Below are 17,347 nucleotides of genomic sequence, written 5' to 3' on the forward strand. Positions count from 1 at the left end.
GAGCAGAGTTGGGGGATCAGGAGATGATAGGGCGGTCAGGAAAGATCTCATTGAGAAGGCAGACTACGAAACGAAGACTAGAAGGAAGGGAGGATGATGGGTCAAGAGGACATCTGGAGGAAGAACATTCCAGACAGAACAGCCAATGCGAAGTTCATGGGTTGAGAATGTGCCTGTGTCTGCTATAAAAAATATTTTTAATTACAAGAGCATTTTCCCGTCTCATTAAATGTTATAAAACTGTTTTCTGAACTCCACAAATAACAAGTAAGCCTGAGGCCCTACACCACCCCCATCCCCCCACCCCCAAAAATGAGAGGAAAACTCTCTTTCCCACAGTGTTCTCTCTGAGCTACGGGGCTGCATGGCAGGTCCTGGGAATGGTGGCTAGACTGAGACTGTAATGCAGTGTCCAAGCCAATCCCAGCACAGGTGTCAGATACCACCCCCCCAAAAAAACCCAAAAGAGTTCATTCTTGACTTCTGAGTTTCAAAACAGACCCTTGAAACTCACAGAAGGGGCAATAAATGCAGAAAGTCAGGGGGCATGGTGAAATTGACCAGCCAGGAGGGCGAGACCCTGAGGAGCACAGCGTTTAGCACCATGAGTCCACACCTGTGGTCTCAGGATCCCTTGACACTCTTAAAAGTTTTTTGAGGGTCCCAAAGAACTCCTTAAGGGTTTAATCTATTGATATGTACCATATTAGAAACTAAAACTGAGAAATCTTTAAATTGTTTATTCATGTAAAAATAGCGATGATAAACCCATTGCCTGCGAACACAACTCTACGGCCCTTTTTCTCTGGAAGTCCTAACACTCACCTCTTGGGTCTTCTGGGTCTGACTTCCAGAGCTCTTATCTCCTTTGTATTGATTTCCATTTCCGCCAGGATTTTGTTTTGTGTTGTCAGTTTTCCCATCTGATTTTTCAGAAGGTTCTCAGCAGTGACCATTGTTTTTTTCACTTCCTCTTTTGAATTTTGAATTTTGGAAATGACACCTTTTTCATTTCCAAAAACTCTCTACAGCTGACCTGCATCGCCTCTGGGGTACCACCATCATCGCTTTCAAAGCTTCTTCCACGAGTTCTGAGACAATAGGAGTCACCTGCTCTGGCTGGGTCTCACTCCCTCCAGGTACTCAAGCTCCAAAACGGGTTGCCATTGTCTTCTCTGCCAATGCAAATGTGCAGGTTCTGGATAGGACCGGCTTGGGGGTTCTGGGGTGGGCACTGACGGGCTGCATGGGTCCTCCACACCCCTTCTCTGGGACCGAAGCTGCTTGCAGTGTTGGCAGCCAATCACTCTCAGTGGAGGCCCTCTCTTGGACTTGCTCTTGGACAGTGAAAGTTGCCTCTCCCAAGGTTAAGGCCCCTTTTGGGGGCTGCTGCATTCAATGACTGGAAGAAATATACACATTTTCAGGCAAACAAACACTGAGAGAATTCACAAACAGCAGATCTCACTAAAGGACATTTGTTCAGGCAGAAGAAAAGTGATCAGGGGTGGGAGGCTGGGGAAACAAGAAGGAATGAAAAGTAAAGAAAGCAGTAAACACATGAGTCAATGGAAATAAACATTGTCTGACAGAGTCATTAAAAAAACATTAAACTGAAATACGTGACAATTATAGCACATACATCAGGAGGGGAATAAATGGAGTTATGAGTTCAGAGAGTCTTATAGTATCTGGGAGTAGGAGCAAAAGTATGATTAAGTTTAGACATTGATAAGGTAGATTTTTAATGTTTTAATTCTGAGGGTTATCACTAAAAGAATAAAAACACAGTGCATAACTTCAGCAGAGGGTAGAAGTGTAATAATTTTTTAAATAATCAATCCAAAAGAAATCAAGAAAAAAGAGACAAAGAAACACAGAAGTGGGACATATAGAAAATACAAAATAGGTAGTAGTGTAAATTCAAATAAATCCATAATTACATAATTACATAAATGTAACATAATTACTTTACATATAAATCCATAATTAAATTAGTCCAGTTAAAAGACAAGTATTGTCAGACTGAATTTTCTTTTTAATTTAAGTGTGTTTTTCCAGGACCTATCAGCTCCAAGTCAAGTAGTTGTTTCAATCTAGTTGTGGAGGGCGCAGCTCACACTGGCCCATGCGGGGATCAAACTGGCAACCTTGTTGTTAAGGGCATCGTGCTCTAACCAACTGAGCTAACCAACAGACCCCAGGCTGAATTTTTAAAAAATTGAATCACATCTATCTAAATGAGACATATCTAAAACATAAGGATTGAGAAATATTGAAAGTAAATGGATAGCAAAAGGTATATCATACATACAAATATTAATCAAATGAAAGATGGTTTATATATTAATGTCTGACAAGATAGTCTCTAAGGCGATTTTTAAAAATAAAGATTACCTTATAAAGAAAAAAATTCAATTCCCTAGGAAAATATAATAATTCTAAATTGATATGCACCAAATAACATGGCCTCAAAATAATTAAGGCAAATACTGATAGAACATCAAGAAGAAATAGAAACTACAATCAACAGAAAATTTTAACACTTCTCTCTCAATAACTGATAGAACATGTAGACAAAACAATCAGTGAAAATATAGGCAATTTGAATAACATAATTTACAAACAAACTGATTTGTGCCCATAGATCTCTGCAGAACATACATTATTTTCAAGCATGCATAGAACATGTACACAAAGTGAACATATGCTGGTCTGTTAAACAATTTCAAAAAATTTCACTGGGCTAAAAAATACGAAACTTAAGCCAACACACACTGGTTGGAGCTCTAGTGTAATGCAAATGTCATAAACATATTCTTAATCCTTTCCCCCAGGACATCCAATCAAGCTTTCCATCTGTATTATTTTTTTTAAAGATTTTATTGGGGAAGGGGAACAGGACTTTATTGGGGAACAGTGTGCACTTCCAGGACTTTTTTTCCAAGTCAAGTTGTTCCTTTCAATCTTAGTTGCGGAGGGCGCAGCTCAGCTCCAGGTCCAGTTGCCAGTTGCTAGCTGCAGGGGGCGCAGCCCACCATCCCGTGCGGGACTCGAGGAATCGAACTGACAACCTTGTGGTTGAGAGGACACCGGCTCCAACCAACTGAGCCATCTGGGAGCTCAGTGGCAGCTCAGCTGAAGGTGCCGTGTTCAATCTTAGTTGCAGGGGGCGCTGCCCACCATCCCTTGCGGGACTCGAGGAATTGAACTGGCAACCTTGTGGTTGAGAGCCCACTGGCCCATGTGGGAATCAAGCCGGCAGCCTTCGGAGTTAGGAGCATGGAGCTTTAACCTCCTGAGCCACCAGGCTTCCCTTTGTGTTTTGTCTGGCAACACAGAACCAATCCTTCTTCCCTCACCCCCATCCCCTGATGACCACTGATTTTTGTCTGTATACTTTTGTCTTTTCATGAATGTCATCTAAATGGAATCATAGTGTACATAGTCTCTTATGTCTGGTTTCTTTATCTTAGCATAATGCTTTTGAAATTCTTCAGGGTTGGTGAATGTATCAGTAATTTGTGCTTTTTCGTGGCTGAGTAGTAGTCCATTGCATAGGTGTACCACTATTTGTATATCCATTCACCCATTGATTGTCATTTGGGTGTTTCCAGCTTTTGGTGATTACGAAAAAGGTGCTATAGACATTTCCATGCAGACATTTGTGTTCACACATTTTCATCTCCCTTGGGTAAATACTTAGAAGTGGGACTGCTGGGTCATACAGTAAGAGTATGTTTCACTTTATAGTAGTTAAAGTGTTTTCCAAAGAGGCTGGAATATTTTGCATTCCCACCAGCAATGCATGGGAGTTCAAGTTGCTCTGAATTGTCACAGACACTTGGTATTTTCATCTGGGACATGGAAGGGGGATGAGGAGGTCCCCAGGGTGCTGGTTCTGCTCTGTTTCTTATCTGAGTGTTGATTACACGGGATTCAGTTGGTGAACATCAACCAAGCTGTGAACTTATATGTACACTTTTCTGCATGTATATTAAGCCTCAAAGTTTTTTAAACCATATCAAATGTCTTTGAATATTCCACTAATGTGTGAAATTTAAAACATGCTTTTTAAAAAATTGAAATAAAAGAAAAACTCAGTGTAAATTCATACCATCCTGGTTTCGTAATCTTTAAGATTTTTTTTGCCATCTATCCACAGTATATATCTGCAAAGCAAGTTAATATTTCTTTTTTAAAAAAAGATTTTATTGGGGAAGGGGAACAGGACTTTATTGGGGAAAAGTGTGTACTTCCAGGCCCTTTTTCCTAGTCAAATTGTTGCCCTTTCAATCTTAGTTGTGGAGGGTGCAGCTCAGCTCCAGGTCCAGTTGCCATTTCTAGTTGCAGGGGGCACAGCCCACCATCCCACAGGGAGTCGAGGAATTGAACTGGCAACCTTGTGGTTGAGAGCCCACTGGCCCATGTGGGTATCGAACTGGCAGCCTTCGGAGTTAGGAGCATGGAGCTCTAACTGCCTGAGCCACCGGGCCAGCCCCCAAATTAATATTTCTGAACATTATAAGTGACAGGTGAGAAGGACCAATACAAGAATGCACATATGTTTCTATCTTCATTAATGGTGCATTTTTTTTAATCCTCGAAATTTTCATAATTTTAATGCCCTTAGTTTTTTCTTAGAGCCAAAACTTTGATTAATAAATATGACGATAAAGGGTAGAGCGTGAAGGGAAATGTTGGCTTTGTTTATTCCCCGAGGAGTAATGGTTCAGTATTCCCTAAGCCAGTGGTCACAGAGACTTTATTAAACAAAACGACCATAATGACAGACTGTATGATGAACTGAGGCACACAGAGGGTGTAGTCTAAGCCTCTTGCCCGCTGTCACTCAGCTAAAAAGCGAAGGAGCCAGGCTTTGAAGCCAGCCGGTGTTACTGCAGAGTCCTTTCAAATATGTGCACTCTTGCATGGCCTTAAATTCAAATAACATTGTGATTCAACAAACAAGAAGACAAAGCCTTGAGTTTGTTATTAGCTATTTTTGCATAAAAAGCATCTTAGATGATCGTGCCCTGAAACAAAAGCTTAAGGATTTAAGTGTATCCTTCTCTTTAATTCATCTACTGCCATCAGAAAAGCTGGCCCGCCCTGCTTTACTCTTCATAATACTCTGCAGAAGCAACTCTGTAGTTCCCAAAGCTGTGCTCAGTGGACACGAGGTTCCCAGTGATCCTGATACAAAGACATTGTAGTACTAGATTCCCGTGAAAGAATGTTTCCCTGTATTCTAGACCATCTAGGTAAGATATGTCCATTGTTGTCTGAAACTCATTTTCTAGCAACCTCCTAGACTGGGGACGGAGGGAGGGGCAGGGATTGGCAAACACGGACGACCCTGTAAATACTCTGTAAAGGACTAGGCAGTAAATATTTCAGGCTTTGTAAGCCATACAGTCTGTGCTGCAGCTACTCAGCTCCGCCCTTGTAGTGCAAAAGCAGCCAGACAATACATAAGAACTGTATTCCAACAAAACTTTATTGACCAAAGCAGACAAAGAGCCAGCAGACCGCTGCTCTAGATTGAGCAACTGGAGAAGGAGGACTGTGCCTGATGTTTGTAATCTCAGCCCCAGGAGTAAAAATTGTCCCAATTTTGCCAAGAAGGAAGTGAAAATACAGAAAGTCACATACGTCAGTTTTGGAAGAAGGCAAACATAAAACAACAACTGGATGTTTGGGTGTATTTTCACTTGAGAACACAGATACTGCCCTTCTCATGTGAGACCTGAGCTAGTTGGGAAAATTAAAGCAAACGCAAAGCAAAAGGATCGTTGCCTCAAACCCTACCAACTGGCCTAGACCTCTGCAAACTCATCTTTGCAGGGTACGTTTTACACAACTTGAAACCATGAGGTTGAAGTAGTCATTGCTTTTCTAACTTGCTTTTCAGGCGTTCCCAGAGCTCAGAGCTGGTGAGTTCATCCTGTCTTTGCAACCCTGTTTTCTGTGTCTGGTTTAGTCTCTTAGTCCAGGACCCCTAGATAGCTTATAAAAGTGTCTGAAAATAAAATCCTTTGGTTGACTCTCATGTGTGCAGGAATAAGGGGTTCTATGGAAAGTAACCTCACAAGGTGATCTGATCATCAATTTCTAACTGGGCAGGTCATGGTGGGTAGTCACGCCCCAGAAGTTATATGCTTTAAGCATGTAACTTAACCAAATTATGTTTGGCTTAAGCAAGCCCTGGCTGTCGTTTCGGTGCATCTATGGCATTTCCCTGAAAATAAGTCCTAGCCCAGACCATCAGCTCTCATGCGTCTTTTGGAGAAAAAATTAACATAAGACCCGGTCTTTATTTTAATATAAGACCGGGTCTTATACAATATAATACAATACAATATAATACCGGGTCTTATATAAGACAGCATCTAATATAATTAATATAATACCGGGTCTTATATTAATTTTTGCTCCAAAAGACGCATTAGAGCTGATGGTCTGGCTAGGTCTTATTTTGGGGGAAACACAGTAGGTTAACACACCTTTGAAATAAGCCTAACCTTACACTGCACTTTGCCCTATTGATTGCTATCCCACGTCTTACAATCATAAAATATTTTGTCTCAGTTTCTGCATCTATAAAATGGAGGTGAGGCACTTCACAGTAATTAAACCACCAAACCTGCAGGGAAATCACCTGCACAGGGTGATTGGCAAACTGCAAGCTGCCACCACTGCCATCACTTACTATTAGGAACGCCCCCGCCCCCCCGCTAGCCCACGCCCCCAGGGGCTGGATCAAGTCTGAGGGAGGAGGAGGAGGGCAGGGAGGTGGCACCGTCACTCGCTCCGGCTGGAACCCCGACGATCGGTGGAGCCCTCGGGGTATGTCAGAGCTGAACCTGCCCCAGGCCCCGCACTCCGGTCGCGGCCATGAGGCGCCCACTGCGGGGTGGGGGCGCGAGGAGCGGTCCAGGCCCAGCCGCTACTACTTGCCCACTTTTGCCAGAGACCGGACCGAAATAGCCACCTGCCGCCGCCTGCGAGCTGCAGCTGGAGCCGCGGCGGTGGGCGGGGCCTGGGGGGGCCGTCAGCGGTGGGGCGGGGCCTGGAGGGGGCCCGTCAGCGGTGGGCGGGGCCTGGGGACCCGTCAGCGGTGGGCGGGGCCTGGAGGGGGCCCGTCAGCGGTGGGGCGGGGCCTGTGGGGACCCGTCAGCGGTGGGCGGGGCCTGGAGGGGGCCCGTCAGCGGTGGGCGGGGCCTGGAGGGGGCCCGTCAGCGGTGGGCGGGGCCTGGGCCGCCACGCCCCTCGCTTCCGGCTCCCGCCGGCTGCGCCTGGCACCGCCAGGCCGCTCCCCGCTCCCGCCCAGGCTGCCGCGCCCCGCCCCGGCCACGCCCCGTGTTACGTCACTTCCGGAGCAGCCCGGGTGGCCTGACCTGGGGCGGCTACCCTGAGCGGTCTGGCTCCGGGCCACGTTGCTGCATTGCCGGCCACGTCCCCACACCGGAGCGAGGGCGCTTCCCGCCGTTCCAGGGCCACCGGGCCGCCGCCGGCCTGCGGCGACCAGGTAAGGCCCGCGCTGCCGTCCAGTGCCTTCCAGGGAGCCGTCGCCGCCGCCGCCTGAGCCGGCGCGGGGCTGGCGGAGGCAGGTGTGGGGCGGGATGAATGGGGGCAGCAGGGGCAGAGGAGGGGACGAGAGAACGAAATGAGTGGGGGCCCGCAGTGCAAGAGCAAGAGGGTTGGAGGTGTTGAGGTTAGAAACGCCCAAACCTGGAGAGAATTTTTGACTTTGTTTGAGCCAAACTGACAATTTCCCGGACGCCAACTCTTCACCGAGTTGAGAAAATGCGCGGACGATGCCAGCTTGGAAGCGTCTTCTGTTCATTGGAATAGAAGGAGGAAATCCATCAGTGACAGAGGAGGAGAACGCACAGCGGGGAAATCTCGGACGGGGTACGAAGCGGAGGGGAGACACGTACTTCTGTCCCCTCCGTGGGTCCAGGACAGCTGACGTTTGCGGCGCACAGAGCTGGTTTTGGGGTGTAGGGTACAAGGAGCCCCGGGGTGGCGGGTGTGCCTGAAGGGCTGGAAAAGGAGATGACGCGGACATGTCAAAGGTGTGTTATCTTAGAGGCAAAAAGCAATGCACGGGCTCACTTTGTCAAGGAAGCAAAAGCCTAGGACGTGACCACCAGCCCTGATCTGCTTTTGGTTAGGCCTTCTTAACATGCATAAAGATGCTTTCTGTCTCTGAGTTTGTCGGGCCCACCATGCTGGTCCCTCCTGAGCTCGGCAGGTTCTGTGTGTGGCCCCTTTCTCGTCCACTCGGCGAGAAACAGGAGAGGAAGGAGCAGCAGGAGTCAGTCGGGGGCTCAGACACTGATCTTTCCGCTTATATGCCTGGCTTGCCTAACAGGCAAAATAACGTCAAGTTTACCTACATTGCCAACAAAAACTAGGCCCTGACGGGGTCAAATAGATGGTGATGGAAGGAGAACTGTGTCTGGGTGGTGAACACACAATGGGATTTATAGATGATGTCTTACAGAATTGTACACCTGAAACCTATGAAACTTTACTAACAATTGTCACCCCAATAAATTTTAATTTAAAAAAAGAACTAGCCCCTTGATCAGCATTTAATTGTGATACCAAACCTTCCAGAAACCCGGAAGCAAGCAGTATAATTAACACCATATCCAGTGCTCCAGGTTGCCATCTGCCACAGAGACACATCCTTTGCACCACAGGACAATGACTATACACACAAAACCACAAGCCTATGTTCTATGTTCTTTGGCTTCTACTACCAAAGTTCAGCCAGGTGACGTGTCAGGATAGGGATTTGTGGTTTGCCCAGTATTTGCTTCCACTGTCCCTACTCCTTGGTATGTATAGTTTCTCCAGCTTGGAGTAGGGACTGGGGCCACGCCGCTACTGATACGTAAGTATTAACCAGAGTGATGGAATGTGGGGTAACGGTGTAGTCCCTTGCCAAGCCTGAGAATTACTTGTTTTGGATCTCAGGAACCTGTGTAAGCCGGAAAAAGAATTAAGCAATTTACAGTCTGGTTTCATGTAACTTGCACGCAACACCCTGCCTGTAACAAATAGGTTCATAAAAGAGTTTAAAATCAAGCCAAAGTTGGGAACACAAGAAATTGGGGACACGAGGTGTTGAGGCATCACAAGGTGAAGGGTCAGAAAAGGATCAGGAGGTTGGCACCCAGGGTCCCAATCTGGGGGTGCCTTCTTGATGGAGTGTTGCTCGGCTCAGGTCTGCAAAACTTGTGGGGAGCTGACCTCTGAAAAGGGGAATGCCCAGCACCAGCCGAACCTGCTTTCCCTCTGCCCCCGTCTCCTACTTAATGCTAGCTTCATTCTTTCCTGCTTATTCCCCTCCTGCCCCAGGGGTCTCTTTCCTTTCCACCTATTGTGGTCTGAGACCTTTGTCTGTCTAGTCTCCTTGTTCCAAATAATAAAGAGAATAATAAAGAGAATACTGGCCAGACCCCCTTTTAAGGTTCACTAAAGCCTTTGCAGGGGAAACTATTGTTTTAAATCTTGTTAATAGTTTGTCCATTGTGAGTGAACTCATAAAGTTTAACGGAGGTCCCCACATATGCATCTTGACATTTAGACTATGCGGTTGGAAAGTGGAGGCATGGAAAGTGGAGGCAGGACCGTGCCAGATAGATGACGTCACGGCCCAGCGAGAGCCTGTACTTGACTCTGCACGAGGGCCAATTCCCAGCTCTGGGAGTGACCACCAGCCCCCTGGCTGGGAGTATGGATAAGCAGTTACTGTATCCAGTGGAAGCTAACTGAGAAACTTGTGGAGTTTTCCTGACCTCACCTATGGAGATGCGCCATGTGTCCACTCACGTTTGTGCATGTAACTGTGTGTGGGTATGAGTATTTGCACATATGCATGTGTACGACTACATGTGTATGCTTGCGACTGCATGCATATAGAGCTGTGAGTGCGTCAATATGCGTGTGGCTGTGCACACACGAGTGGGACTGCATGCTCATATGTGTGTGTGCCTGTATATGCACGCATGTGTGTGCACATGTAGGCATTTGTGTTAGGACGTGGGCCCACGGTGGTCCTCGGGCATCCGTACCTACTAATACCTACCACTGGAGGAGGTGATGGGTTTCTTTAATCTCCTCCCGAGTTTACCTTAACTACTCATCAGTGAGAGAGTTATTTGTGCTGGTTAATATCTTTGCGTTACCACTGTACTCTTGGATCCCTCTAGTTTTGGTTGGCTCCTCGAAAAATGCATCTCCTGATGTGTAAGTCATGAAGTTTCTCTAAATTATCAAAGTCTCTCTATCAAGTGGGCCTCCTCGGTGCCCTTCTGCCTGGTAGGTTAGAGTACTTGAAGAAAATCACATGGTTAACCTTTCATCAGAGCCTTTCAGAAGTGTTTTCCAAAAGTGATACATGTTTATAAAAAGAAAGAGAGAGAGAACGTAAAAAATAGAAATCCCTTGTAAATCTGTTCCCCAGGGACAACCCTTACTGACATTCTGGTATAAATCTGTCCAGATCCCTTGACACATCTGTTTAAACAAAAACGGGCTCATGGTGTGTGTACTGTTATGTGACCTGCTTTTTTCATTTCATGTTACATGCTGGGCATCTTCCCACGTCCATAAGTAGAAATTTGTATATCTTTTAACAGTTGCCATGCGGTTTTATATATGAATGGGATGATATTTTACATAATCACTCCAAGGTTTTCGCTTTTGTAAATAACTGTGTGATGAACATCTTTGTAGATCTCCTTCTTTGGACATCCGTCCAGTTGCTTCCTTAGAAGAAATTCCGGCAGTAGAAAGTGCTACATCAGGAGCTGTGGCATTGGAAGTTTTGATACATGGTAGTGTCATTTCCCAGGATAACGATCTGTGTAACGATATTTTGGTGCCTCCTCCTCACTGGCTGTTTTTCCTGTGCTTTTCCTAAGGAGTGCTTACTCTTTTTCGAACCCTAGATATGTCCATGAGCAGAGTGGAGCATCGGCCTGTGTCCCACGTGGGCCACAAAGCATGCCGGGGTCTGGGAGTGCCCCTCGAAGCTGCTCTCGCCTCCTGGAAAGCCAGACCTCACCTGGTGAGCACACAGACCTCGCCTGGCGAGCACACAGTGTCAAGTCCGCAGCTCTCCAAGGAGGAAGATGGCCCAGCCTGGGAGCACACCCTGAGCAGCTGCCTCTGGTGAGTGTCTGAGGCCCTGCAGGCTGGGGCATCAGCTTGGGGACGGGACAGTGAGCTTGGAGAGGGCACTGAGGGGCTTTGCCAGCCCAGGGAGGATCAAGGGAAAAGGACCGACAGCAAAGCCCAGAGGGCTGAGCTTCCAGTAACCAGGAGGGGCCCCATATGTGGCTCTTTCCTTCAGAGAGTGCGCCTTCTGAGGTGGACCAGGAGGATGGTACACCGGTGGGGACAGGTGAGGACCATGTGGTCCTCTGTGGCCCTCATCTGTTTCCGTCACACGAATGCCAATCACCACAAAAGGTTTTCTCTCAGCCTGTGTCGCAATACCATAATACTTGTTGGGGGGGGGGAAGGATTGTCACTGTGGGAGGAATATAAATGATAAATGTCTAACTATTACATTGTTTTGTGCACGTGAACCTAATAATAATAGTAAAAAAATATTAGAAAGCAAAACAGGAAAAAAATACTTGTGGGAGACCCTCTTGGCACACTGCCAGGGGGCTGCACCTCGCTGATGCCGGGCGAAGGAGGTGCCTCGTAGCGGAAGGGACCCTGGGAGGAAGGCGACAGAGGCTGTCCCAGGTCCAGGAATGAAATGGTCCGCATCTGTTCCAGGGTGAGGCAGAAAGGAGGAAGTCCACTCAGCATGTCGGATGAGGGTCCCCCTGCTGCCAAGAACTCTGAAGTTCACTGCTAGAGCAGCGGTTGGTAAACTACAGCCTGTTGGCCAAGTCCCGCCTGCCACCTGTTTTTGTAAATAAAGTTTTATTGGGACACAGCCACTCCTGTCATGTACACGCCATCCATGGCTCGCTCCTTTTGCATTACAGCAGCAGACCTGAGTCGCTGAGGCAGAGACCCGATGGCCCACAGCGTCTAAAATATTTGCTGCCCAGCTCTTTGCAGACAGTGTTTGCCAGCCCTGCTCTAGAGATTTGTAGTGAGGGGACATCGGAGTGCCTAAGGCCTGGGGTGCCTCCAGGAAGCCCCTGGCACATTATCCCCCGCAGCGAACCCCAGCTCCAGACTCAGGCCTGGGGCCCTGCATTCAGCAGACGGGACTGGCCAGCGACAGCCTTTGAAATACACTTGTTTACCCAGAGCCCAGCTGCATGGCTTCAGCTGATGTGGGAGTGAGAGTTCTTTGTGCCCAAGACCGTCTAGTTTGAATTCTTCCCTCTCCCGTAGTGTCTGTTTCTTCTCTCCCCACCCCCACTTGTTTCTGCCCAAACAGAGAATGCTTTTGCACTCCAGAAAACAGGTGCAAACCTGTGGGTGGTAGAGCTGAGCGACTTCCTAAACCTGCGAGATACCGGGAGTCCTTCCGGACGATTCTGGAGGCATAGGGCAGTGTGAAGCTACAGTGAGCTTAGTGACGCTTGGAAAGGGGTCAGGAGCATCGGGGAATGTGCCCGCCTTCCGGAAGAGCTCGTGCTCAGATGGGTTTTCCCAGTCATGTGGCCACCCTACAACAGTCCCCATTGGTCCCAGGAGGCAGAAGGTCATTGTGTGGCCATCCCATGTGCTACACGGGGGCTGGTGGCTAAGCCAGGCTCTGGCTTGGGAATGACAGGTGTTTCACGTGCCCAGGGGTGGGAGCATAGGGGAGAGGCCCATGGGGCCAGATTTTGAAGGTCGCCTCAGCCGGGCGAAGGAGCTTTGGGGTTATTCAGGGAGAGTAAGGGGTTTGAGCCGTGGAGGCAGGCTTAGCTCTGTGGGTTACCAAGATCTTTCTGGCAGCTGTGGGCGGGTAGTGCAGGTGAGTAGGGCCAGCATGGGGACACTGGAGGTGATTCGTCTGAGACTCTTGGGGCTGATGGTTAAAGAGCGAGCCTGTCGTGGTCACGGAAGCCGGCCTGGCTGCAGGGCCATGGAGAGCAGCCACAGCACCCACGCTGGGCTGAGGTGCTGCTCAGGACATTTCCACCCGGTGCCCTTAGGCTCCCTTTCGTGACATCCTGTGGAACTCAGGACTTTCACAGTGAGGGCCCAGTGGGGAGGCCGAAGGCCTAGGGTATCTTCAGGCAGGATTTTGGAGGCACCCTTGGGAGCCCCAGTCTTGTCACCTGCCCTGAGATTCCCAGCAGGCCTGCCCTGTGCCCAGATCGAGTGGTTAGTCACGAGACGAAACCTGACTGCGTGTGGCCAGGCCACTGTCCACAGAGGGCCTGGGTCTCCAGGTGGCCACGTGGGACTCAGGCAGTTAGGCAGGGCTGAGGGCGGCATCAGGGTGCACCCACAACGAGCAGGACGTGAAGGGATGGGACACTTGAGGCCACTTGGCCCCTCCGCTCCCTGTTGCACCCCTGCTTCAAGGAATCCCAGCCTGCCAGTAGGAGGGAAATTCCCAAAGTGAGTCTGGGGAGACCCCCACGTACTCGGGAAGCCGGCTCTGGCTGGGCCCAGGCTTCATCCTTTGAGACTCAGCCATGGTGGCATCTCTGGAACTTTCTACAGCACACTGTCTCTCACAGTGGCACCCCCATCCACGCACCCACCTGTGTCACCTGCCTCCTCTGGACCCTTGTAGGACCCTATCCTCCCCCAACCTCACCCAGCCATCTTCGGATTCTTCGCCCAGAGAACCAGCCTCCAGCTTACCCTTCAGGTCCTGCCCAGCTGCCATCTCCATGCTTCCCAACACTGAGTCACGCCGCTGCTCTCCATTTGTGCCAGCTGGCAGTGACTGCTTTTCTGTCTCCCAGTGGGTGGCAGGTTCCTGGGAGAAGGGAGTTGTGTGGCTTTCATCCTTGGCCCCCAGGGCATTGCCTGGCACATGAGCAGGTGTTCAGAGTCTTGGATGATGGCGTGGAGAACATATGGATGGGTGATGGCTGGCGGGCTAAGTGGCATCTCCCACATGAAAGGTGTGGTCGGCTGTCACAGCCCCAGTGGGCCTGATCTGTGCCCTGCAGACCATGGGAGAAATTGAGGAGGAAGACTTGGCCAATCTTGGTGATCAGAATGCTGTGCCCTTCGCATGTGACCAAGTCTTGACCTCCTCTCCACTGCTCTTTCAAACTCTGAACTCTGGGATGGGACGGAGGGGTTGAGACTCATTGCGCAACTGGGTCGAGAAGTGCTGTAAAACCCATCAGATGCAGGTCTTGGTGAGATCACTAGGCCATCGGGGCTGAGACGTGTTACGCTCTTCCTGGGGGCCAGGCTGGTTGAAGCACGTGGCTCGGTTGGCACGCTGGACCCTGCCACAGCCCCGCACGCAGGTGCACTGCCACACCCTATGCCCCAGGCCGGCCTGTGTTACTGACCAGATGCTTCTATTGACCACAGATCCCTCGGCCAAGCAGCAGGGCGTCGTCGGCAGCCTGAGAGTGTCTGGATGGGAGCCTCGGGGACCGCCCAGCCTTGCTCCTGGCTCACCCGCAAGATGTGGACAGCTCTTGTGCTCATTTGCATTTCCTCCTTGTACTTCTCTGAAAGCCGAAGTACATCCCTGGATCCACGTAAGTGAGAAAGCTAGGTGACTGCTGGACAAGGCCTACCATGGCCCCAGAGCATCCTGAGCCCAAGGGGGGTCTGCAAGGCCAGGCCAGCGAGTAGGGAGCCCCGAGCTCCCCAGTGCTGGGCTGGGAAGGACTGCCAGGCTGAGTTCCAGGCCCAGTGTAGGTAGGGAGCCCCCAATGGGACCAGGCCTCAGCCCTGAGAGGGCCACTCGCTTGGCCCTACAAAATCTCCCTTCTGTGAACGCAGTCTTTGGTGAGGAGTTCATCCGTTCCTGCCTCAGATACTTACCTGCGCTTCTGTGTGCCAGGCACTGTTCGTCTCCAGGGAGACCTGCAGCAAAGGCTTCTAGAAAGCCAACGATGTCTTTACAGTTGGAATATCTGGGCAGCGGTTTATCTGCTTCGTAAACCTGGGTGTGTGTCTGATGGGTATTAATGGTGAATCACACCTGTAATGGGAAACTTTCACTCTGTGTGGTGGTTTGGGAATTGGATCAAAGAGTGAAGCTCTTAAGCCTTCAATGGGCTTGGGGTTCCGAGAGGGCAGAGGCGCTTTAAAGTCAAAATGCTGAGTGCTTCTGGACTGGGCTGCAGGCCAGATGTGTGCAGCGAGGAGATCAGAGGGCCGCTGTGTACACAGCCCCTCCCTGAGCTCCCTGGGCTGAGAAGCCCGGCATAGCACCGCCGTGCGCCAGCCTGCGTCTCGGTGTAATCCACAGGATTGAAAGTGATTGTGTGTTTTTCTCCCCTTTCTGACTTTAAGGGCAGATACGGGATAACTTAGTCAAGAAAAATGTATCTGAGGAAACAACTAAAAATGACTCTAGTAAAACATCTGAAAACACGACCGTGACAACACCCTCTCCTGTTACGTTGGCCAAAAGGACTTCGGTAGGTGACAGCAGCTCTCTGGCCATCCCAGCAGGGACCACAAACAGGACAAATGTGGACACATCAGCAGTTGTGACAAATCTCCCTAACCACACGGCCTCTGGTGTGCCCATGCCACCGGCCCCGACGCCAGGCCAGCCCCCTCGGTCCCCCACAGCTGCTCTCAGCACACCCGGCACACAGGCGCCCAGCGACAGCACACTGACAAAAGCAGCGCCTCGGGTGACTCAGGCCACCAGCACTCAGCTAGCTGCTGCCATCACGGCGAAGGCAAGCAGCCCCACGGGCACGCAGAGCCCTTCCACACACACACCCAGGCACTCCATAGCCAGCCCCACGCCCCCAACAACCGCCCAAGCATTTGAGTCCGTACGCGGCCCCACCACCCAGACCCGGCCTGTGGCGGACACGGCCAGCAGTCCCAAAGCCCCGCTCGTGAACACAACCCCGGAGCCCAGCCCTCGCTCTGTGGCTTCCATGTCCACCACAGTGGTGACCACCACCAAGGCACAAGCACAGGGGCCAGCTGCCACCACAGTGCTAGCTCCTGTGCCTCATACCAGCCCGACCCCTGCCACGTCCCCCACTACACGGCCTACGCCAAGCCCTACGCCACATTCCCAGGGGCCCACGGGGTCAGGCCCGCCCCAGACACCGGAGCAGGCCACAGATGGTACTGCTTCCACCAGGCCAACAGCCGAGAGCTCAGGGGCCTCTAGAATGCCAATCACAGACTCGTGCCAGCTCAGCACCCAAGGCCAGTACCTGGTGGTCACCACCAAGCCCTTTGCCCTGTCCCCGAACAGAAGTTCCCTCCTGGCGGTGCTCTTGCTGGGTGTGACCCTTTTCTTCACAGTCTTGGTTCTGTTTGCCCTGCAAGCCTACGAGAGCTACAAGAAGAAGGACTACACGCATGTAGACTATTTAATCAACGGCATGTACGCGGACTCCGAAATGTGAGGTAGCGGGAAGCCGGCCTGCGGCCCCTTGGATCCTTGGAAGGCCGGGGTCCTTCCCCTTCCATTTTCCCTTGGAGACCAAACAAGTGCTTCCAAATTCTTTGGTGCAATTTAGGAGCTATGCCAGATGCTTAAACATATTGAATTACTGTCAGATTAATTCCACGATCACAGAGAGTTGTGCTTTTCTCATATTTATTTTTGTAAACAATCATGTTGACGGAGCAGGTAGTGATGGGGCCGGGGGCGGGGCTGGGAAGCCCCAGGTGTCGGGTCCTGGCCAGAATTAAAGTAATGACTGCTTCCGTTCAGATCGTGTCTCCCCATTTGTGTGGGCCTTGTCCTGCCCACCACTGCCACAGGGGAGCCTTTTCAAAATACACGTGTCGGAGTTCGGTTTTGTAAACGCTGAATATCATGTGGGCCCCTGGGGGCCTGCTGTGTCAGGCTGGTTCCTTGGGCTTCATGCTTATGCCCAGAGCTGTCCTCATCTGGCACCATGTGGAGAGGCAGCTCTTTCCTCTAATCCCCCTTTCTCTGGACCATTCGGTGGTGAGCCACACGCTGTAGCCAGGTCAGCCAGGACCTGCTCAGACCACACTCGTGGTGACCCTGCACACCTCGTCTACACTCGCCTCGTAGAAAGGCTTATGCGGTGTCACGGTCATTACTGGCACCTTACCCCAAGTCGCCCTGGAACCTGGGGAGCCCCAGACCCCAGTGAGTGCAGGGCCCGCATCCCTCAGCAGGATGATTGCCCGGGGTTCCAGTCCCCAAACACCCTCAGAGCCACACATGCTGTGTCCTCGTCATGGGCTGGCTACCGTCCTCATGCTT

General features: G+C 50.3%; 1 protein-coding gene across 2 annotated transcripts; it reads left to right on the forward strand.

Annotated features, from left to right (window-relative positions):
• The first annotated feature begins 7,205 nt into the window (after nt 1-7,205).
• Nucleotides 7,206-16,678, forward strand: LOC308503622 (uncharacterized protein C11orf24). Of its 2 annotated transcripts, XM_081063047.1 has the most exons (5): nt 7,763-7,917; nt 10,756-10,856; nt 10,971-11,193; nt 14,488-14,660; nt 15,424-16,678. In XM_081063047.1, exons 4-5 carry the CDS (start codon nt 14,537-14,539, stop codon nt 16,509-16,511), a joined length of 1,212 nt encoding a protein of 403 aa, XP_080919173.1. In that variant the 5' UTR covers nt 7,763-7,917; nt 10,756-10,856; nt 10,971-11,193; nt 14,488-14,536; the 3' UTR covers nt 16,512-16,678. The 2 variants fall into 2 exon arrangements, with proteins under 2 accessions (XP_080919172.1, XP_080919173.1); XM_081063046.1 differs by lacking the exons at nt 7,763-7,917; nt 10,756-10,856 and adding an exon at nt 7,206-7,531.
• The last annotated feature ends 669 nt before the right edge of the window (nt 16,679-17,347 follow it).

Source organism: Rhinolophus hipposideros (genome assembly GCF_964194185.1).
Source record: "Rhinolophus hipposideros genome assembly, chromosome: 10".
NCBI classification, from domain to species: Eukaryota; Metazoa; Chordata; class Mammalia; order Chiroptera; family Rhinolophidae; genus Rhinolophus; species Rhinolophus hipposideros.